At 36.9% G+C, this 24,868-nt stretch overlaps 1 protein-coding gene across 5 annotated transcripts in view; it reads left to right on the top strand.

Annotated features, from left to right (window-relative positions):
- The window catches only part of DENND1B (DENN domain containing 1B), a 206,639-nt gene that overhangs the window by 91,136 nt on the left and 90,635 nt on the right, over positions 1-24,868 (top strand). For 3 of the 5 annotated variants that reach the window (XM_060178489.1, XM_060178493.1, XM_060178491.1), the window contains 4 exons: positions 2,550-2,630; positions 8,886-8,945; positions 10,193-10,246; positions 12,268-12,378. In XM_060178489.1, coding sequence (XP_060034472.1) covers positions 2,550-2,630; positions 8,886-8,945; positions 10,193-10,246; positions 12,268-12,378 — 306 coding nt within the window. The remainder of the gene's footprint in view (positions 1-2,549; positions 2,631-8,885; positions 8,946-10,192; positions 10,247-12,267; positions 12,379-24,868) is intronic. The other 2 variants (XM_060178490.1, XM_060178492.1) reach the window with 1 other exon arrangement.

Here is a 24,868-nt window from a genome sequence, read left to right as displayed (position 1 = left end):
ATTTTATTATTTATTTAATTTTATTTATGTTTTTGTTTTCTAAAAAAATACAACTAAAGTTTGCTTTTAAATAAACTTTTCTGAGATTTGTAAGTTTTTTCCTTATTCTTTGATGGTTTTATAAAGAGTTACTTACTTTTAAATGGTTTGCTTAGGGGTCCAAAATTAAATTAGTTATTTGCTAATGAGAGAGAAAGAAAAAGAGAATGCAATTTAAGCAAGGGTGGGGATGGATAACCTAATGGTTATGCAAAGAGAGTGTGATGCCTGAGGCTCCAAAGTCCCAGGTTCAGTCCCCCACACCATCATAAGCCACAGCTGAGCAGTGCTCTTGTTAAGAAAAGAAAAAAGTTTTAACCAGGAAAAGTTCAATCTACTACTCCATACTACAATTCCCACCATCAGAACTCTGTATCCCATCCCCTCCCCTGATAGCTTTCCTATTCTTTAACCCTCTGGGAGTGTGGACCCAAGATCATTGTGGGATGCAGAAGGTGAAAGGTCTGGTTTCTGTAACTGCTTCCCCACTGAATATGGGCATTGACAGGTGGATCCATGCTCCCAGCCTGCCTCCATCTTTCCCTAGTGGGGCGCAGTTCTGGGGAATCAGAGCTTAACGTGTGCTTAATCAGGTGCGCCACTGCCTGGCCCCTTAGACCACTCATCTTTTAAGATTCAGTGTAAATACCTGTAAAAGTAAGCCTAGGTTCAGCACAAATAACAGATAAGTTTTTCCAGTTCCCAGCTTGAGGCAGTCAGATGACATTTATCTTGTGTTTCCACAGTACATTCACTGAATTTGAATTCTTTTGTCTATACCTTCCCTAGAGTAAAAGTTAAGAATTGAAGATTTTTATCTCTGCTTCTAGCAACAAGTAGTTAGTGAGTAAAAGATAAGTAAAAACTGATGAGAAATACTTCATCTTTTCTATATCAATATTTCCTTGTTATTTTTGATTTTTCCTTTTATTATGGGGTTTACAGTGGAGTTGTTGACACATGGCAGAATTCCTCATCTCTTTGTTCATTATGCAATAGGAACTGAAGTTTTTTTCTCTACCCCTTCCCTCCTTCTCCTTTCCCAGAGTTCTTTGCTTTGATAACTACATCACACCCAGACTACGCTTTGCTGCTTGACTTTCCACTCTCCTTATGTCTTAAGTTCTACTTATTAAGTGGCATCATTCTCTCTTTGACTTATCTCACTTAATATAGTGTCTTCAGCTTTCATCCAATATGTTGCAAAGGAGGTGACTTCATTGTTAACAGCTGAGTAGTATTCCATTGTGTATGCCACAGTTCTCTTCCTACTCCCGTCAATGGGTTTTTGGGTTGCTTCTGATTTTTGGCTATTACAAATTGTGCTGCTATGAATATAGTTATATATAAATCTCTCTTTAATACGTGTTTTTATTTCCTTTGAGTACGTCCTCAGGAGAGAAATTAGGATAGGTCTTAGGATAGGCCCATTTCTAGTGTTCTGGAAATATCCAGACTTTTTTCCACAAGGGGAATTTACATTCCAATTCATCAGTGCATACGTGTCTCTTTTTCTCTCTTTAATCTTTCTTTTTTAAAAAAATATACTTTTAACTTATTTGCTTTTATTTTATTTCATTAATTTTTTAACCAGAGCACTGATCAGCTCTGGTTTATGGTGGTGTGGAGGGATAGAACTTGGGACTTTGGAGCCTCGGGCATGAGAATCTCTTTGCATAACCATTATGCTATCTAGCCCCCTTTTCAACATTTCTTGTTTCTGTCCTTTCTAATGTACGATATTCTCACAGGAGTAAAGTGATATCACATTGTTGTCTTTATTTGCATTTCTGTGTTAATCAGTAACTTTGAGCCCTTTCTCATGTGTCTGTTGGCCCTCTGGATTGCTTCCTTGGCGAAGTTTCTGTCTATATCCTTGCCCCAGCACAACCTGGGAGCTATGTAGCATCATGGGGACTCTCCAAGATAATGGAGTGGTTTGTGGCATCTCTCTTGCTCTCTCTCCCCACATCTGTCTTTCTGTATATAGATATGTGGAATAAAATAAAAGGAAAAAAATCAGCCCAAGAGCAGTAGAACTGCGTGTATATAAGACACTACTAGCATGGCAAAAAACCAGAAAATCATATTTACTATTTTAAATTATACATGGAAGCATTTTTGATCTGATGAAAAATTATGTAACAATTTTATTCAATCCCATCATGCCTGGATTTTATGATTTAAACAAACCTTTCTATAAATAACATTAGTGTATTTTGTAATGATGAAGTTTGTTTACATATTCATAATATTGACAATATTCTTTCTATAGAAAGAGATTTTAATGTATTTTCACAGTTATTAGATTCAAATGTTTTCATTTTAGTTAACTGAAACACTTATGTGGAAAACAGTTATAGAATTGGACAGGCTGATAGCCCTGTGGAAAACAATTATAGAAAACTTGTCTAATATCAGAAGGCACACAGCATGATTTATTAAGTAGGCTGTTATATTTTCTCGTTGTATGTTTGACTTACAAAATGGATTTTTTTTTTTAACTCTAGGAGAACGATTTGAATGACACCCTTAAATCGCTCTATAACCACCCTGTACCAAAGGCAAACACTCCTGTGAATTTAAGTGTGGTAAGTAATCATTAGAAATTGATTTTCTGGAGTCCAGGAGTTTCTCGCTTAAGAGCATATTTTTTTTTTTTTATTATCAATGATTTTTAAAAATTTCTTTATTGGGGAATTAATGTTTTACATTCAACAGTAAATACAATCGTTTGTACATGCATAATATTTCCCAGTTTTCCATATAATAATACAACCCCCACTAGGTCCTCTGTCATCCTTCTTGGATCTGTATGCTCCCCCCACCCACCCATCCCAGAGTCTTTTACTTTGGTGCAATACGCCAATTCCAGTTCAGGTTCTACTTGTGTTTTCTCTTCTGATCTTGCTTTTTAACTTCTGCCTGAGAGTGAGATCATCCCATATTCATCTTTCTGTTACTGACTTATTTCACTTAACATGAATTTTTCAAGGTCTATCCAAGATGGGTTGAAAACGGTGAAGTTATCATTTTTTATAGCTGAAGTAGTATTCCATTGTGTATATATACCACAACTTGCTCAGCCACTCATCTGTTGTTTGACACCTGGGTTGCTTCCAGGTTTTGGCTGTTACAAATTGTGCTGCTAAGAACATAGGTATACACAGATCTTTTTGGATGGGTGCGCTGGGTTCCTTAGGATATATCCCCAGGAGAGGAATTGCAGGATCATAGGGTAGGTCCATTTCTATCCTTCTGAGAGTTCTCCAGACTGTTCTCCACAGAGGCTGGACCAATTTACATTCCCACCAGCAGTGCAGGAGGGTTCCTTTGACCCCACACCCTCTCCAGCATTTGCTGCTGTTACCTTTTCTGATGTATGACATTCTCACAGGAGTGAAGTGATATCTCATTGTTGTCTTTATTTGCATTTCTTAAGAGCATATTTTCTTCCAGAAACTCTTGTCAAGTTATCTCTCTTCCCAGTAAAACTCTAGTGTTACTGTTCACTTGATTACATGATGATAGTGAGGGTTTTGGACATGTTCTATTAAAATATATTGACTGTGTATTTTGATAGTTGTTAAATCAAACTTAAGCACTGAGTGAAGTCTCTGAGAATATTTTGATTCTGAGGAACATTGATTATCAGGTGATATCTACCTGTGATAAATAAACATACAAACACATCTGCCACACAAACAAAATACCCTTCAAAAATAGTAACAATCTATAATAAAAATTAGAAATACATGTCAGGGAACAATGTAATAAAAGTTATGGGTCATAGTTTCTTTTTTCTCATACTTTAATATGTATTATTTATGATCACAAAAGACTGAAAACCCAATTAAAGTTTATCAGAACAGGAAGTCTGTGGTAGTATTGATTATCAACTATTGCAACTGCTAATGAGTTGTGTCATTTATAGAAGCATACTAGTATGGGCAGGGGTGTAAGTGACTACACTCAGTGGTCGTAACCAAATATGGAGATTTACGTTAGTGTTCTTCATTGATTTGGTTTAATAGACATATTGTTATCACCTGTTTATATACATTTTGTTTCTTCCAAAATAATTGTTCACTTGATTACATGATGATAGTGAGGTTTTTGGACATGTTCTATTAAAATATATTATGTGGAGTTGTACCCCTCCTATCCTATGGTTTTGTTAATTTATCCTTAAATAAAAACTAAATTTAAAAAATATATATTGACTATGTATTTTGATAGTTGTTAAGTCAAACTTAAGCACTGAGTGAAGTCTAGTAAACTATGTAATTATGGAAGAAAAAAAAAAGAAACTTGAAAATATGTAGTGGTATCAATAGGTCTTTTCTTTTTTTAACTTTTATTTATAAAATGGAGATATTGACAAGACTACAGGATAAGAGGGGTACATTTCCACACAATGTCCACCCCACAGAGCTCCATATCCCATCCTCCCACTTGAGAGCTTTCCTGTTCTTTATCCCTCTGGGAGCATGGACCCAAGATCATTGTGGGGTGCAGAAGGTGGAAGGTCTGGCTTCTGTAATTGCTTCTTTGCTGAATGTGGGCATTGGCATACTCCCAGCCTGTCTCTCTCTTTCCCTAGTGGGGCAGGGATCTGGGGAGGCAGGACTCTAAAACACATGGTAGGATCATCTACCCAGGGAAGTCAGGTTGGTATCATGGTATCACATGGAACCTGGTGGCTGAAAAAAAAGTTAAAATATGAAGCAGAACAAATTGTTGACTAATCATGAACCTAATGGCAAGACTATTGCAGGTGAAGATTTGGGGTCTCCTTTTTGGAAAAAGCTAGTAGGTCTATTTTAGGTATATTCCAAGAGACTCATGACTTTACTAGTTTTTGCCTTCTTCACCTGACATCTAATATGCAGGTGGACCCAAGTTATTGTCTGGGGAGATGGTGTCATGGTTGGAAAAAGGACTAGAAAGCTGGATCAGGGAAGAGATTAGCTCCCAAACATGGAGAAAGTATACAAATATTGTTAACTGTAAACCCCATCGATTTGATCTGATCTAGGCCCCATATTCAGCATAGGAGCCTATGCAACCTCTGTATCCCTGTAAGGTCTGAGCTCACATTCTGTGGTCACAGCTAGGAACATTCCAGGCTGAACCAATTTCAGGACCCATCTTCCTCTGGTAGTAGGTAGAGTATGTTGTCCAACCTCCCTTCAGAGAATGGAACATTCCCTACCATCATTGATCCATATTGAGGCCAAGGTCCTATAGGGGCCCACAAAGGGGTCCATTATGTTGTTCCTGATGGAGTTGACCGGTGACAGTGGTGAGAGGGATCTGTTAGAGGTCTAGGCCCATCATGTCTGTGTGGGAATCCCAGGATCCCTGACTAGGGCCCCAGCTGATGATCCTTTTTTTAAGATAAGAAAATTGTCAGGTTTACCATATTCTTTCTTTAATAATAATTTCTTTAATTTTCCTCCTTTAATTTTGTTTAATAGTGGTATCTTCTTACTTTATTCTGTTTTCCACATTCCCATTGTCAGGATCCTGGTTTAGGTGCTTCACATTGTCAGATAGTCTTTAGAGGTGTTTCTTCCAGTCCTTATACAAAAGTCTGCCAGATTAAACTTCCTCAGACTTTATATAGTTTCCTACTAAAACCTTATGTAGTCCCATTGTGTAGAAAATGTATCTAAACTTTCGGTCATGCTTTCAGGACTACCCAACTGGTTAGCTTCAGTCCAACTTTTCATTTTCCTTCTTAAATTGAATCTTTGTGCTAGTTATAGTATTCTCTTTGCCTTTTTTTTTAATTGAGAAAAAACTGACATAGTAGTTTTTATTAGTTTCAGCAGTACAATGTAATTCATTAAAAAAAATAATTGTACAGTGGTTACCACAGTAAGTTTAGTTGACATTTATTATTGCCTTCTTGAGTGGGCATTATGCTTTCACACTTGAATGTTTTCCTTTTGTGACTAAAACCTACTTGTAAACTACACATCTATAATGTCAAATTACCTAATTCCCGCCTTCATGAAACCTTCTCTTGTCAGAACAGCCGAAAAGGTTTTAACATGTCCCCTATGGTCTCTACTCCTTTGTGTCTATATTTCCTCATGTTGTAGGCTGCCAAATCAGAAATGTTTGTTGGGAGTTGGGTGGTAGCGCAGCGGGTTAAGCGCAGGTGGTGCAAAGCTCAAGGACCGGCATAAGGATCCCGATTCGAGCCCCCGGCTCCCCACCTGCAGGGGAGTCGCTTCACAAGCGGTGAAGCAGGTCTGCAGGTGTCTATCTTTCTCTCCCCCTCTCTGTCTTCCCTTCCTCTCTCCATTTCTCTCTGTCCTATCCAACAACGACACCATCATCAACAACAATAACTACAACAATAAAACAATAAGGGCAACAAAAGGGAATAAATAAATATTAAAAAAATGTTTGTTAGTTATTTGGTGATAAGGAGCTGTAAAGAAAAGATAGCCAGGACTATTACACTCTAGTATGGGAGCCATCAGCAAAAGAAGTTGTAGGAACAAATGAATTATTTGAAGAGTAGACTGTAGAGAGAATAAGGCTTTCCTTGTCCAGTAGGCTATATGGAAGAAGAAAGGATATCAGGGGAAAGAATTAGAGCAAGGAGTAACTAAGAAGAAACTTAGATTTGTAGTTCATTATAGCCAAAGTCTTCCAGTCGGAAGATTTTTGGTAAGTGGAAATGAAATAGAAAAACAAAGACAAACTATAAAGGAGAACAAAGACAAGCCCTAAGTTTTTCAAAATTCAGATTCTCACTTTGAAAGACTGTATTTAAGGTAAATCTAATGATTTGTCAGATTTAAATGTGGGTGGTAAGATAATTGAGGAAACTATTACTGAATGTTAATGAGAACGACATATAAAACATAAGTTTGAGGGGGTTGAGCAGTGCGCAGCTGGTTAAGCACACCAGTCGTGAAGCACAAGAACCAGCGTAATGATCTTGATTTGAGCCCTGGCTCCCCACCTGCCGGTGAGTCGCTTCACAGGTGGTTAAGCAAGTCAGCAGGTGTCTGTCTGATTTTTCTCTCCCCCTCTCTATCTTTCCCTCCTCTCTCCATTTCTCTCTGTCCTATCTGACAGCAACGAAATTATCATCAACAACAACAGTAACTACAACAATAAAACAACAGGGGCAACAAAAGGGAAAAATAATAAAAAAGCATAAGTGTGAGTGTCATATTTGGAAAGGATTAAACTACTGTCTTAAATACATTTCAAAAATGTCAAAATACTTCACCTTTGTATATATAAAAACTTTAAAAGATTTCTGGGCTTCTTAGTAGCTATTATTAGAAGATGTGTGATACCAGGCAAAAAACATGAATGTCTTCTGATAATCCCTTTTCTCCATTTGAGAAGTCAAGTGAATTAGTTTTTAAAAAGTTGCTGGAACACTGGTGTGTAATATCTAGAGTTACAACAAAAAACTGCTTACTTGCTAATTGTTAGTAAATGAAAGTTTTTCATTTCATATAAAAATGTTTTCATTTGGGAGTTGGGCAGTGGCACAGCGGGTTAAGCGCAGGTGGCGTGAAGCGCAAGGCCCAGCATAAGGATCCCAGTTCGAGCCCCCAGCTTCCCACCTGCAGGGGAGTCGCTTCACAGGCGGTCAATCAGGTCTGCAGGTGTCTGTCTTTCTCTTCCCCTCTCTGTTTTCCCCTCCTCTCTCCATTTCTCTCCGTCCTATCCAACAACAATGATGACATCAATAACTACAACAATAAAAACAAGGGCAACAAAAAGGAAATAAATAAATATTACAAAATGTTTTCATTTGGCAGAAATAATCTTGTTAAAGATCTGAGTAACTAAAGTTCTATTTCTTTATAGTTACTTTATAACTATTTTTATATGTGACAATTCTGCAATTTAAGCTGTTTTAAAAATTTTTTCTTTATTGGGAGATTAATGGTTTACAGTCAACAGTAAAGTACAATAGTTTGTACATGCATAACATTTCCAATTTTTCCACATAACAATTCAACTCCCACTAGGTCCTCCTCTGCCATCATGTTCCAAGACCTGAAACCCCCGGCCCCAGAGCCTTTCCCTTTGATGCAATACTAAGCCTTTGTTCTTATACACTTTTGAGTCAGTAGCTTTCAAATCTTGGTGCCTGCATTCTCAAACTATACTTAGCATGCTGATAAATCTTGTTGGTAAACAAAACATAGTTTTATCTATCAATAAAAATTATTCCATTTGGTTTCAGCCACAGACAACTAGAGTAACGTGCCCTGTGCTGTGACAAAAGTAGTTAGAATACATATTTACCTAATAGAAGTTGAACCTAATTAAAGTTGAGATTCATGAGAGGTCCTCCGAAGGTAGAAAGAAAATGTTTGTTTGCAGAAATTCTATGAAAAAATGTGATGGGCAGGAAAGATAACTCACCTGGGAGGGTGCCTGCTTTACTGTCTGCATGACCTAGGCTGGAGCTTTGTCCCCACTACACTGGGGAAAACTGTCTCCTCTCCCACTGCTCTCCTCTGTCTATGTCTCTGCCTCTATCTAAAATAGCTCAGAGTTGGTAAGCCTTAGTGACCAAAACAGCAGCAACAACAAAAAGTATGTCAAGTCTACAATATAAAAGTTTACTTAAAAAGTTCAAAAATTTTAGTATTCATAGAATTCTCTACAGTATGAAGATTCATCAAAATTTTATTACATAAACTTTACAGACCAACACTTATATCTAACTGTTATTAAAAAATTTACAGTAGTCTATGTAGCTACATAGGTTTCTCTAAACTACACAGCAAATTGTTGTGTAAACTTCCCCCATGAAAGTAAAATATTCATTTTTTTCTCCCATATATTGTAAGAACCAAGATATATTTATTGCCAGTGAGCAAGTTCTGAAAGATCAGCCCTCCCTAGTACCGGTGAGTTAAAAGGATATTGACTTCTAAAATCACTATTAAATTGGGATTATGATTACTTCTATCACTATGTCTTTAAGATTGATCCCAGTCTTTGGGGAAATAATAAATCAAATTTTTTTCCCAAAAATTAATCACTTGATGTATATTTTCTGTTTATACTATATTTAAAGGCATAGGTTTGTGAAATATATAACTTCTGAAAACCCCTCCAAATCAGAGTACCTAATAGAGACCAAATATATGTATTATCAGTAATTGTGATTTAAAATGAATTCACAGCCTGAGATTTCTGTCACATTTTTTGTTACAAGGTCTCATGATTCTTGTAATTTATTTCATATTGTTGCTTTGTCTTGGAAAATTGTGTATTGTGCATTTGTTCACTAGCTTTGTTTCAACTTATTCAAATGCACTTACTCTTGGCTATAATGTTGAGAATTCTATAGTATTATTCTCTAACAATTACTTGTAATACAGTGTTACATATACTTATATGACTAAGGTATTGACATAAATTCAGAGATAAATATGAACAGAAAATAAAACATTTTTGGTGATTTAGTTACAATCTGATTGTGTGTGAAAAAAATTTGCAAACATTATGAACCACAGGAAGGTATTAGAAATAATATGCTTTTTATAAAGGTAGTTTTAAAATTGTGTTGATTTTACCATTACAGAGATATTTGTTTATTAGGTGTGTAAGAATCATATTTTAGAATGAGTAACAATATTTTAAAGAAATTTTAAATAAAACATATGGCTTTTTGTTGCTTTGTAGATAGTATAGTAACTGATATATGGTACAAGGAAAATTTTATTGTGGTTTACCATAAGATCTCAGGAACCTTAGTAGATTTATTTATATCCTGGGGTTAGCAAATTTTACTGTTTAGTTTTCCTAAATGAACTAGATGTGTTTTTAGAATGAACACATGCACACGCACACATGTGTAATGTACCTTTTGTCCTAATGAATTCTCTCCAGAATTTGCATTTCATATCTATTCAGTTTTGAAATTAAATGGTTCTGTCCAACATTCAGCTGTTTATCGTGTGAAAGATAAAGTTAATATAGTTCTATTTTGGTCAAAATTATTTCATATTAAATAATTTATAAGTGTTGGTAATTGTTATTTATTAATTTATCGAATGTATTTTTTTCTTAATTTTTAATCTCAAATTACATGTAATATTACCAAATTCTCATACCATTTTTTAAAAAATGATTTGTTTCTGTTGATTAGCATTCCTACTTCATTGCCCCCGATGTAAGTGGACTTCCAACAATACCTGAAAGTGTGAGTTCTTAATAAAATATTTCATTCATATTTTATTTATTTTGGTATCACTGCTTAAGTATGCCAATATAGAGAAATCTAACACATTATTAGTATCTGTATTTGTAAGAAGGAATAAAGACATAAAAGGTAGTGACCTATCTCTTTTCCTTCATTTATCTGCTACTTTTACCCCTTTCAAGTATTTGGATAGAGATATGTAAAGTTAAAGAAAATAATGAGAAAACCATTTCTACTATTTGTGTTAGGCCTCTGGAACCATCCTGAGTTCACCAGTTTGGGGTAGAGGGCATATCTTCAAGAGATTATTTCTGCTAAGGCAATGACCACTAGTCATAGGGAGTACCTTTGCATAAATAGTTACTGTAGTGAACTGGTCATCGTTTTATTTATATATGTGTGTATGTATTTATTTTGCCTCCAGGGTTATCACTAGGGCTCCATGCCTACAAATCCACTGCTCCTATGGCCATTTTCTTTCTTTCTTTCTTTCTTTTGGATAGGGCAAAGAGACATTGAGAGGGGAGGGGAAGAGTGGGAGACAGATACCTGCAGACCTGCTTCACCCCTTGTGAAGTGACCCCCCTGCAGGTGGGGAGCCGGGGGCTCGAACCAGGATCCTTGCGCTGGTTCTTTATTTTGTACAATGTGCCCTTAGCCACCACCCAGTCCCCAGTGTTTTTGATTTTAACACAAGTTTTAATATCTCTAATTAAGCCTTGGAGGCCTAATACTTGACTTCCTGATCTTTAAAGATTTATTTGTGAGAGTAAAGAAAGTGAGAGAATGAATGACCCAAAGTATTAAGCCATAAATGTGGTGTCAGGGATTAAACTGAGCACTTTGTGATGGTATGATGGCTGAATTCTGTGCTCTACCACTCTACATCTTCCTGAGCCATTCAATTTCTTATTTTTATTTATTTATTTTTTATTACCTTTATTTATTTATTGGATAGAGAAGCCAGAAATCAAGAGGTAAGGGGGTAATAGAGAAGGAGAGAGACAGACAGATAGCTGCAACACTGCTTCACCACTAACAAAGCTTCCCCCCTGCAAGTTGGGACTAGGTGTTCAAACCTGGGTCCTTGTGAACTGTGACGTGTGCTCAGCTGGGTGTGCCACCACCTGGCCCCCAATTTCCAAATTTTAATTTAAATAACATATAGTTTATAAGACTTGAGGTATATGATAAGAAATCATAAAATTGCTAAATGACATCAATGTCATATAGATATTACAAGTTAATAATATGCTGTAGAAAATTCTGCTTAGGTATGTTTAGTGACATATACACTGCTTTGAGATACTGTGTAAAAATGCAACATTCTCTTACATATTTTTTTCAGCTTCTTTTGAAAGAGAAATGAATTAGTAGAAATAATACATTCTCAGAGGAAGCATCAACAATGGAAAATACTTTCAGGAATGCTTACATTATCTTCATAGCTTTGCTATTCCAGATCTGTCTGCAAACATACTGAGTGCTAGATTCCTAACTTCAGTTATGTGTGAATAGGGCCCAGGAAGATACTTATTATATCTGGGTTCTCAATAACCATAGTGCAAAACATTAACTACCACCCCCCCCCAGTAAAGTGGGAACACAACCCAAAATGTATTTTCTGAAATTAAATTTTAGTATATATCAGAATCATCAGGAGTATTTGCTTGAAAAATAGATTCTTGGATCAACCCTCTTAAGGTTACAATTCATCAGGTCTAAGTTGGGTTTTGGAAATTGCCTTCTTTTATAAGTACTTGGGGAGAAAGGGTAGGAAATATGTGATCCCAATTACCATCTGAAAAACATTTTCCTAGAATAAGATTTCATTTCAAATGAGAAGAGAATTTGCATTCTTTATGTGGCAAAAGAATAATATTACATTCAATTATTTTAATGAATATCATCATTACTGATAGCAGCCTTTGAACTGTAAGAGTTTCTGGTTAAACTACAAAATGTTTTCCTTTGTAATCACTATGAGCCGTAACCTATAGAATCATTTTTCACTTGTACAGAGAAATCTCACAGAATATTTTGTTGCTGTGGATGTGAATAATATGCTTCAACTGTATGCCAGTATGCTTCACGAGAGGCGCATCATTATTACCTCCGGAAAATTAAGCACTGTAAGTACTTCACACTTCTCCTTTTAAGTAGAATGCATTGAGTGGTTCACAAAAAGGCCTACAAACCTCTGTAGATTTAGCAGTGTTCTGTGTGCTTACAAGACAATATCTACTTTTTTTTTTTTGATATATGGTTTTAATCTGGCTCTTGAAAAACAGAAGTCCAATTTACAGAAGGCCTTCTCAGATGCATTAAATCAGGTTAATTATTATTATTTTTTATCAGGAGAGATTTTTTCCCTTTTTAAACTCTCCAGAGTTCATTTTTGTGCTTTCTACTATATAAAGAATTGTTAAGAGCTATTATGAGATCTTTATTATTCACTTGTGGCTTTTTCCACTGGCGCTACTTGAAAGAAATCAAGAGGCCATGATAATAGCTGCTATCCTAACCTGGTAATAGGTAGATTCATCTTCTTGCCAAGTAGTGGGTTGGGAGTAGGTCCTATAGTACTTCTGATTTAGAGGAGCTCTTCAGACTGATAATAAGCTTAAAGTCAAAGTAGCGTTAAAAAAAAAAATCATAGGTTTTATGCCACTTACTAAAATGTTCTTTTAGTGTATCTTCATTATTGTGATAAAAGCAATGAGAATAGAAGGATTTTTCTTGGGTCATGGAAAATAATTCAGAAGTACTTTGCTAGAGTTCCACATTTAAAAAATTTTAAACATTAAAATCTTAATATTTTGACAAAACGTTAAATATAATTTAAATATTACATGAGATTTATTAAATTCGTTATTTAATACCACATTATTTTGCTTCCTTACAAATATGGCTGATCGATAAAAGTAAGGTAATATTTTAGTTTGCTTTAGTGATATAAAGACCTGTCTATGAAGTCTTAATATCTTAAGAGTGGGAGTTTTAGAATTCCATTAGGACATCTGTCTAGTATTTAACAACATGATAGGTGTTTTCAGAGAGCTTAAGTGGGTCACGAAAACCAGATAGCTAATAGGAGGCAAGTAATGTAAAGCGGGTCTTCTGATTCTAATTTTAGTTACTTGCACTACTGTACAATTAAAAATTAATTTTGATATTTGGAAGAGATCCTCTTTCCTTTGTTTAACAAAGTTTTAAAATAATTCTTTTACTTTTTTAAATATATTTTTTCTTTAATTATTTTCAGTTAATTTTTAAAATTGTTATTAGTGATTTACAAGATTATAAGGTAATAGGGGTGTAATTCCACATCACTCTTCAACCCCCTTCCACTAGTAACCACCATAGTTCTCCCAAGATCCTTCCTTCACTTCCTTTCCAGAGAATGCTTTTTTTTAAATGATTAATTTATTTCATGAGAGAAAGAAAAGCCAGAACACTCTCTAGTACAACAAGTGACAAGGATTGAACCAGAAATCTCATTCATGCTAATTCAGAGCTCCGTAGTATTTAAAACATGCCATTTTACATATTGAAGAGAACATCACAAGCATGTAAATGATTAAATGTAGTAAATTTTAAATCTAAAATTTAAATCTAAAAATTTTAAAGAAAAGTATTAATCAATAATATAGGTAATTATTTGCATTTTCTTACCATGATACTGAGTTGAGGGAGAATTATTTTGGTATTTTTATGTTTGCTTTTCTGCTGTATTTATTTCTTTATAAAGTGGAAATATTGACAAAACTATAGGAGAAGAGAGGTACAATTCCATATAATCCTCACCACCAGAACTCCATATACATTCCCCTCCCCTGATAGCTTTCCTATTCTTTGTCCCTCCAGGGACCCAGAAAATTATGGGGTGCAGAAAGACTGGCTTTTGTAATTGCTTCCCCATTTTCTGCTGTTTTTAACTCTGTATGGAAGTAAAACTACTGTCTTTTCCTTTTTTGTCATTTTCTAGACATGGTATTTTAATGAATATCGAAAGAATAATAAATATAAAGATTCAAGCTATTAATGTAAGTCCTGAACTCTAGCTTCTGAGCCAGCTCTGCAGCCTCAGTATATTATAACAATGTAACAAATGCAAATATCCACAAATTTCTTTATGAATATTTTCTTTTTAAATTAATTATTGGACAGAGACAGAGAGGAATTGAGGAGGAGGGGGAGGGAGAGAGATAGAGAGACACCTGCAGTCCCGCTCCACCACTAGTGAAGCTTCCCCCCTGCAGGTGCGGACCAGGGGCTTGAGCCTGGGTCCTTGCACACTGAGATGTGTGTGCTTAACCAGGTGCGCCACTGCCTGACCCCTTATGTGGATATTTTCTTGAGGACAGGAGGATTGTACAGTCTTAGAGAACCAGGAGTTAAATTTTTACAAAATCAAAGAATGTTGCTTATATTTATTATGCACTTACACTATGTCCTAGGCATGAAAGATTCAGTGACAAGCAAAGTCCAAACACACTGGGAATTTATCCAATTGATAAAACATGAACGAATAAGTTGCTGTGATGTCATCTCATAAGGATGAAAGTCAGCATAATAAATATTAAATTAGTATGTGAGCAGAGATCTAGAGTGAGCTATATGAGTGAATTACAATCTACTCTATTAGAAACACTAGAAATTAATCTGTGTGCATGTTTTTTTTTTGAAAATTATTGGTGTTTCTTTTTGTTATGATTTATTAATACCTCTTAGTGTCTGGACAATCTTTTTGACTCAGTTTCTTCATATATAAAGGGGTTGAATGGAAATAATAGACTTCATCTCATGGAGTTATTGTAGAATTAAGGATAAGTACGTCTGTGTATGTTTATATACATGTTTATATGAAGTTATTCTCTCTTTGAGATTCAGTGATTTTTAACCATGTTTCAGTAAATTATATCTGGAGTTGAAAGTGAAAATTCATACAGCTACCTTTTAACATTGTTTAATTTAAAAGTTACTTATAATAAAGACTTTGTATTAATTAGGGAGTTTTATTGTTTTCATGCATTTGAGATAAAGGTAATAAAAATCATTAAGACAATTCACTAAAACATTATGATAATATCACGTTTAACTTAGCAGCTTGTTTTGGTTCACTCTCTAGGTCCGTAGAACTAATTAAAGAAACATTACTCAAGTTCACCATCCTAGTTTCCTTTCCTTTTGACTATATCTTGAAAAGTTCATTTTATATAATACATATTAACTAATAGCTAATATATTATAAAATCCCATGTATAGTATCTTTTAAGGCCAAAGCCTGATACCATGACAGAAATTAGAATTACTTTTTTTAAAAGTTAGTGAAATCTCTCACATGTCTAAAGAAGGAATAACAGCTAAGATGCTGGTGACTGGTTTGTTTTTTTAAAAAATCTGTATAATGTATTAATTTATTAGAGAGAGACAGAAATTGAGAGGGAATGGGGAGAGAGAGAGAGATCCTTGTAGACCTAATTCACCACTTGTGATGCTTCCCCATTGCAGGTGAGGACAGGGACCTTGAACGTGGGGCCTTGCACACTTGATTAATTTTATTTAAGGTTTTTATTATTTATTTATTTATTTATTACCCTTTGTTGCTCTTGTTGTTTTATTGTTGTAGTTGTTGGATAGGACAGAGAGAAATGGAGAAAGGAGGGGAAGACAGGGGGAGAGAAAGGTAGACACCTGCAGACCTGCTTCACTACTAGTGAAGCGACTCCCCTGCAGGTGCGGAGCTGGGGGCTTCAACTGCGATCCTTGCGCCAGTCCTTGTGCTTTGTGCCACCTACGCCTAACCCGCTGCGCTACTGCCTGACTCCCGGGTCCCTGCACACTTTATATACACTTAATTATGTGTGCTACCACCCTGCCCTGATATTGGTGACTGGTTATTAAACATTTTGCTCTTCTGATTTTTCATGCTAGGAAGGTTGTATTGTACATACTGTTAAGACATTAAATAGTACTTTATCTTGCCTTCATTTTAAAAATGCACCCAGAATTTTAATCATTGCAAAATAATGTCTCTAATATGTAGTTTTGCTTGTCTGGGTTTACTCTATGACATTTATAATTTTGTCAGGCTCATGATTATCGATCTTAATAGCTTGTGAGGGGTTTTTATGGTGAGACATATAAAGCCTTCACCTACAGATTCATTTCTTTTTTTCTTTTTTTTTGCCTCCAGGGTTATTGCTGGGGCTCAGTGCCTGCACCATGAATCCACTGCTCCTGGAGGCCATTTTTTCCCTCTTTTGTAGCCTTTGTTGTTGTAGTCTTGTTGTGGTTATTATTGTTTATTTATTTATTTTCCCTTTTGTTGCCCTTTTTTTTATTGTTGTTGGTATTGGTGTCGTCATTGTTAGATAGGACAGAGAGAAATGCAGAGAGGAGGGGAAGACAGTGAGGGGGAGAGAAAGACAGACACCTGCAGACCTGCTTCATTGCTTGTGAAGCGACTCCCCTGTAGGTGAGGAGGCAGGGCCTCGAACCGAGATCCTGATGTCAGTCCTTGTGCTTCGCACCACGTGCGCTTACTGTTGTTTTTTTTATGCGGTTCATTGTTGGATAGGACAGAGAGAAATGGAGAGAGGAGGGGAAAACAGAGGGGGGGGGAGAAAGACACCTACAGACCTGCCTGTGAAGCGACTCCCCTGCAGGTGGGGAGCTGGGGGCTCGAACCAGGATCCTTAGACTGGTCCTTGAGTTTTGTGCCACGTGCACTTAACCCGCTGTGCTACCTCCAGACTCCCTGGATTCATTTCTTTAGATGCTGTTTGTAGTTAAACACAGTAATCTGTATAGAGATAAATTTTAAAATGTAAATTTGTTTTTGGGTGCTGAGGAGATAGCACCCTAAAACAAATTTACATTTTAAAATTTGCTATTTTGCACTATTTTGCTATTTTAGACTATCATGCCTGAGGCACCATAAGTTCAATCCTTAGCATCACCATATGCCAGAGCTCTGCACTAATCTGGTTTTATGCCCCTATGATAAAAATAAAATCTTAGAAATTTTAGTTGTGAGATGTATTAGAAAAAAATATCAAAATTACTATGGGATTTAAAATATATTAATCCCACATATTAAAGTATGGCACTTCTTTAGAACTGATGACATTTTTGTATGTTTGAGTTGAATAAATTATGACTTAATGATTCTTTTTGTATTATGTTTGTAAATAAATTATCAAATACAGAAAAGTTTCTGATAATCCTGAAGAAGGAACACTGACATTATACATGCTGTAGGCAGCCTCGAGATGTTTAACCCCAAGTGAATCTTGGGTAGACTAGCAGAACATCATACTGGAGCCTCATGTATTCAAAGCAAAGGAATAAATCATGATATTACAAGAGTATATCAGTTGACTTATTGCTGTTTTGTGACCAGAGGTAGAGGAGATTGCTGTTGAAAGTCATGTCATCAGTTCTCAAATCAGTCAGGCATGAAGCCTTGTCATACGCCTGTATAATTGTACCTCACCAGACTTCCTCTAACTAGTCAGCTGGGGCTGTGCATTTTGTCTCAAACACCCGGCTGGCCAGCGTCTGACAGGATCTTTCTCATCACACTGTCAGTAATATGTTAACTAGACTGTGTCTTTGTGGTCCATAGAAGCAGGTGGAAGAGATGCTTCTCTTTAAAGCAGATGTCTCAATGTTAGCTACTGTTTTGACCACTACTTAGTTGGCAAATATCACTCTCTTAAAGTCTATAAGCACATTAGTTACAGAGATTGGACTATTCAATGCATGCTCTTTCTGGAATATTTTGATCAGGCAATATGTTGAGTGCTGGAATTGTGTTAATAAATTGTAATTCCCACCTTTGTTACAGTTGCCCTCGGGCATCTAAGCATATGCTTTTCTCTTGTCCTCTCATTAATTCCATAGAGGGCTTAAGCAAAAAGAAATTTTGTGATCCCCAGAAAATCAGCTATTAGAATGTAGATTTTACAGGTTTAGTAAGACTGAAAAAAATCCAGAGATTTTTAACTTCTCTATCAGGATTTACACATCCTTGTTTTGTCTTTTAATAGTGCCACCTGTTTCAACATTTAATCTGGAATGTAAAGCACAGAGACTCTTTCTGGAGATTAAAAATTAATAGTTAGTGAGAAATCAGAGTTCCCCCAGACCTACTTCATAGTTAAGATTATTGAAAGTGTGTGTGTGTGTGTGTGTGTATATGTATGTGTGTGTGTGTGTGTGTGTGTGTGTGTGTATGTGTGTGTGTGTGTGTGTGATTTAAAAATTGCAGTGAGTATTATAGTTAAAAACTTATTGCTGGATACATCAGGGAAAGATATTCTGGGAACAAGATTTAGATTTTTAATTTTCCCCAAACTGCACAGCTATCAGTATGTTAGCTGACTATATAATTTTCCTTGCCAATGTATTGTTTGATTATTGCTCTGCTGTTATGAGCATTGTAGTTTCATTTGGCACTAAGTGGATGTGACAGGTGTGTAGCAATAGGATTGTAGAGGACTATAACTACTCTGATCTTCACATAAATGTTCTCACAAAAATCCATCTGACTTAATTATTATTATAATATATATTGAGTTTATTCCTTTAGTAAGGCTATTATTGATTGCATTGTTTATCTTTTATGTTTTATATACATATAAATATTTTTTTGCAGTGATTTAAGTTTTATCTTTTGCTTAGGCCACAAGCTGCATGTAAAGAGGTACATTATGGCTGTCGTATTACTTATGATTTCCTGAGTGGTGTTCCCTGTCTCTCCCCTGCAGTCTCCTCCTGATATTGTAGGGCTAATTTGGTGATTGGCCTTTCTTGTTCTTCTGTCTTCACCATCCAAAGTCGCTAGCTCTTGCCTCTGTATTCCTTTCTTCTCTATCTCTGTTCTCCATCGATGCTACTTACTGTCTTAGTTCAAGTAGTTATCACTGCCTGCAAATACTGGTTTCATTTTATATACACTGAGTGCTCATCATTTATAAAATGATGATAAGAATGATTATTGTCAAGAACTGAGTGTATACCGTGAGCTAGCCACTCTTTTTTTCTAATTTAATCATCACCTATTATACAGTAAGTACATTTGTTATCTGCAGTGATCAAGTGAAGATGAGGATTTTGAAGGAGTAATAATCGAAGGCCATACAACTAAGTAATTTAACTAGGTCTATGTGTCTCCTGACTACATCTTCTCAACTTCTCAGCCCTTTTGCATTTTTATAATGACCATTTTGTAAAACCAAATGAATTTTTATGCTCTGTATCAACTTAGTACCCCTACCCTTAAAGAGCTTCTCATCATCCCCACTATTAAGTGTTTTCCTTGTCTTTGCAAATATAGTCACTTCTCAAAAACTCCCTTTTCTACTTCTCAAATACAACTTTTAGTGCCATCATATCATCTATTTAACTTCTTATTTTCCTGCTTTTTCTCTTTATTTAATATGTATTTCCTTAAGCCTTTAGAATGAAAAACATTTATTGATGGTTACTTCAAAACTCCTTATCGGGCCTTATAGGATATTCATTATCTGATGCCAAACTTTGTTCCCTAATTTTTTCCCACTTGTCTATTCAGGCTTTTTGATAATAACATTCTTGGAGCACTGATCTTTGATTCAGTTATTATTGTAAACCTAGTATTTAGGACAGTAGTTGGCTTTTAGGTGTGTCTTCCTAGTGAGAGAAAGAGAGAGAGAATATGAATCAGAGCATTATCTAGCATATGAGATGCCAGAGATTTACCTCATGTGTGCAAGTCCAGTATTCTACCTGCTGTATTGCCTTCTGGGTCACAAAAGTTTTTACTAATTATATTATAATATGAAATACAAAGTGTTCATTTGATCTTTCAATGCCAGAGTAATTCAAAACTGGTAATTAAAAATATGTCTCTTTGATTTATTCCGTCTTTCTCTAAATAATAGCAGTAAGTGATATTATGTAAATTCTGAGGTTTAAAAATTAGAGACTAGGGGCCAGGTGGGTGGCCTACCTGGTTAATCACACACATTATAGTGCACGAGGACCAGGATTCAAGCCCTTGGTTCCTTCCTGCAGGAGGAAAGCTTAACGAGGGGTGAAGTAGGGCTGCAGATCTCTGTCTCTCTCCCTCTCTTTAATTTTTTAAAAAATTATGTTTATCTGTTTATTGGATAGAGACAGTCAGAAATTGAGAGGGAAGGGGGAGATGATGAGGGAGAGAGAAAGAGACACCTGCAGCTTTGCTTCACCACTCACAAAACTTTCCCTCTGCAGATGGGGACCAGGGACTTAAACCCTGTGTATGCTTGCTAACCATATTATATTACTCTGGCTCCATGTTATAATTCATATTTTTATATTCAATTTTCTGTGTTCACATTACTCTCTTGACTGGACTCAGACTAATACAGAGACTGGGACCTATTGTTTTATTTTTAAAGCCAGTATGCCACCACCTGCCCCCTGTCTCTCTCCCTTTCTATCTCACCTTCTCAATTTGTCTTTATTCTGTAATAAATAAATAAATAATTAAAATTAGAGACTACTTTCTATGTAAGCTTTGTCTTTTAAAAATGAGTTGTATTTAGTTCCTTTATAATTAGAGAATTTTTAAAACCATTTTATTGGGGGTTAGCAGCTTACCCTATGGTTGTTGACACATGGGTATAATTTTTAATCTCCCTGTGATAGTTGTTCATAATGTTTATGCAAAAGGACATTCATGCCTCAGGCACCAAAGTTAGTTGTTTTCTGCCTATGAAATGTGTTCATTTACTCACGGAATGAGTTATTTCTGACTTACGGAGTGCGTCATTCATGCCAAGCAGTGTTTTAAAAATAAAACGATAGGTCCCAACCTCTGTATAAGTCTGAGTCCAATCAAGAGAGTAATGTGAACACAGAAAATTGAATATGAAAATATTAATTATACCATGGAGCTAGAGTAATATAATATGGTTAGCAAGCACTGGACTCCAAAGATGACAGGCAGAGCAGAGAGATAGCAGGTAATAGCCTTAGTTTTGGAATAGAGCACCCAAGGAAGAAGCCCCACCTGGACCTGAGACACAGCCTCTGGAGATGGCAGAGCCATGGTTCATGAGATGACAGAGAACTCACTGTGATACTACATTGGGACCGGTCCTTGGTGGATGACAGTGCTTGGGAGGGCAGCCTATAGAAGAGACACTAATCTTTCATGCTTGCTAGAAAAATCATGGGGTACAGAGAATGGGGGTACAGAGAAACTGTTCACTCACTGGCTGTTCATTGGGACTGTCTCGATGGAGGCACTCCCCTGAGAAGCTTTTAAGAGAAGGGCTAGAGAAAGCTGCTAGCCATTGTACAATGCAGTATCAGGTGCCGTAGAAGCCTCCTCTCCTTCATGAGCCAAGCTTGGGAAGCTGCAAATACTGAAAGAACTAGAAACACTGCTATAAAGCATGTCGTAGTGGGGAGCATGAGGGGAACTGCTGACCATTATAAGTTGCTGGAGCCAGGAGCTGCAGAAGCAGCCCATTATGCCGGCAATGAGTTACAGGTCCTGCCAGGTGATTCTAGCGGATCTAGGAAACAAATTTCCTCCCCTCCCTTCTGGATTTCTCTACAGCGTTCTTTTCCTGTCAAAGCTCAATACTATGGCATCATTGAAAAGAATATCACAGATTCATTTTCATAGGTCAGAAAGGAACTGAGAGGGAATCAGGAACTGAGAGGGAATAAATTGAGAGCAGGGATAGTTCATCTTTTGGGATATTAAGCTTCCAGCTACACTCCAGCTACACTCAGACCCTACTTCATACACATTCACTACTACCACAGCAACAGTATATTTATACATATGTGGCTATGTAACAAGGTATATGTAACCATCTTATAATAGTAAGTATTCTTACCTTTTCCCCTCAAATAGAAGCACAATCTCGAGTTCTTGATTGTGTTTTCTTTTTTTAAAAAAAATAATCTTCTGTCATTGTCTTAGTAAATTTAAATACTTTATTTTTTTATTTATCAGATAGAGACAGCATATTTGAAAGGCAGGAGAATGAGGACAGAGACACCTGCAGCCCTGATTCACCATTTGTGAAATTTCCCTCCCCTACAAGTGAGGAACCAGGAGCTTGAATCTGGATCCTAACACACTGTAACCAAATGTGCCACCACCCAGCCCCTGTATGTGTGCGTTCTAAATCCAGTTAAAATCCCATTTATTGTTTCTGCTTCCTGCTACCAAAACATAAAGGAGAAGTAGAAGAAAAAAATGATTGGCAGATAAAAATAAATCTGTTGACCTCACCATTGTACCCTAGAACATCACCTCTCCAGAGCCTTGCCCCACTAGGGAAAGATAGAAACAGGCTGGGAACATGGTTCGACCTGTCGACACCCATGTCCCGTGGAGAAGCAATTACAGAAGCCAGACCTTCCACCTTCTGCACCCCATAATGATTCTGTCTCCATGCTCCCAGAGGGATAAAGAATAGGAAGGCTTCTAATGGAGAGGATGGGATATGGAACTTGGGTGGTAGGAATTGTGTGGGGTTGTACCTGTCTATGGTCTTGTTGATCATTATTAAATCAATTAAAAAATTAAACACATCTGTAAGAAAGGCAAGTAAAGATAGAGAAATATACTTTACCCTTTGTTTCTATAACTGTTCCTGAGGCTATACTTGGTATTTGTGGTTTCTCTCATTGTCTGTTTCATATTTCCCTCGCCCTTGGCCAGAATCTTCAATCAGGTGGGTTCTTTTCCTGGTGTAAGGCCACAGTCTTTCATTCTCAGAAGGTCTGAATCCTTAGTGGTGTTCTTTTGTTTTATTTCTCCCTGATTGCTAGTAGTTTTCCCATGAACTTCTATGTAGGCATGCAGGTACTAAGAGACATCCCAGAAAACCTCATGGTTCCAGACATAGGCCTCTCTGCCTCTGTTGGATAGAAATTATTCTGTTTCCCTTGGTTATTGTTATCAGTCACTTTAACCATGGGATTAATTCCGTTTCTCTTTTAAAGAGCGTAAGGTACCCAAAATGCCCTGGTGACAACACCATTTTCTGTTTCATACAGAAGGACTTTTCTGTTAGAAGCTAAGCTCTCTAAACCAGAAGAGATCTGAATTATAAGGAGAGGAAGTAGAACTTATGCAAGTGGGTTTTAAGTGTAGTAAAGATAAGACCACACCTGTTTAAACTTCAGGTCCCACACATTCTGGCTCTGGAAGAAACACCACCATTAAAGTGGGCTCTGACCGAAAGCATATGCTGCATTTCTGAAGATATTATTTCCCAAGTAGTATCTCTGTTAGTACTGTAAATGAGTCTTTTTTAAAAAATAAAACCATTCTTTTTCTTTTTTAAAAAGTTTTAAATAATCTTTATTTATTTATTGGATAAAGACAGCCAAAAATCAAGAGGGTAGGGGGAAATAGAAAGGGAGAGAGACAGAGAGACACCTGCAGCCCTGCTTCACCACTCATGAAGCTTTCCCCCTGCAGGTGGGGGCCGGGGGCTCGGACCTTGTTCCTTGTGCATTATAACATGTGCGCTCAACCAGGTGCACCACCACCTGGCCTCCTAAATGAGTCTTCAGTTAACCATTCCACGATTCAATTTAGGCCAGCTGCTTCGAGGTTGTAAGTGTAGGTAAGAATAGTTAATTTCATGCACATGAGCCTATTGCTTTATTTAACTTTGCTGTGGAATTAATACCTAGATCGCACTGAAAGGTGTGTGGAATGCCAGACTGATAGATATGTTGCTCTGTGAGCCTAATGATAGTGGTAGTGCTAGAAAAATTAGAGGCAGAGAAACCCATATCCAGAATATGACTTATAATGAGGATGAATCTCAGTGTTCTACTTGATGGACGCCACCAGGTATCTTGCTGATTGCCTGGGCGACAACAAATCTCACCAGAAGCACTCTGCTACAAAATCACCTAAAGAAAACACTAGACTCTGTGCTGCTGGCTGTTACTGTCGACTGTACTGAACATCTCATAAAAACTGCAGCAAAGGTGGGCTCGAGGAATAACATCATTGCAAGACTGGCCGGCTCCTCATGGGGCGCGAGCGCTTCCACACTACGATCATCATCTCTGGCATTATGCTATTTCACTGCAGAATACTGTGCCCCAGTATGGTTCCGTAGCCCCCATGTCCACTTGGTCGATTCCAAATTATATTCCTCCATGAGGATCATTTCTGGAACCATCCGTTCCACCCCAGTTCCATGGCTGCCAGTTCTCAGCAACATCACCCCGCCAGATATTTATCAGGATGCGGCATCATCTAAGTTTATTTCCCACGTCTACGCTCGACCGGACCTGCCAATATACGCGGATATCTTCACCCACCCTGTCCAACGCTTGACGTCTCGTCACCCAATCTGGTCCCCTATGCCTACACTGAACTTCTCTGTTCTAGACTCTTGGAAACAGAGTTGGCAGTCAGCTGAGGTCAAGAACAAACACCTCATCACAGACCCCTGCAAGCGTCAACCCGGCTTTGACCTAGCACGTTATGATTGGGCCCTCCTCAATCGCTATCGAACAGGCCATGGCCGGTGCGCCGCTATGTTCCATCGCTGGGGAGCCAGAGACGGCCCGAACTGCCCCTGCAGCTCCAGACAGACT

The sequence above is a fragment of the Erinaceus europaeus genome, chromosome 19 (assembly GCF_950295315.1).
Source record: "Erinaceus europaeus chromosome 19, mEriEur2.1, whole genome shotgun sequence".
NCBI classification, from domain to species: domain Eukaryota; kingdom Metazoa; phylum Chordata; class Mammalia; order Eulipotyphla; family Erinaceidae; genus Erinaceus; species Erinaceus europaeus.
Note: the sequence above shows the minus strand (reverse complement) of the source record. Positions and strands in the feature narration are given on the sequence as shown.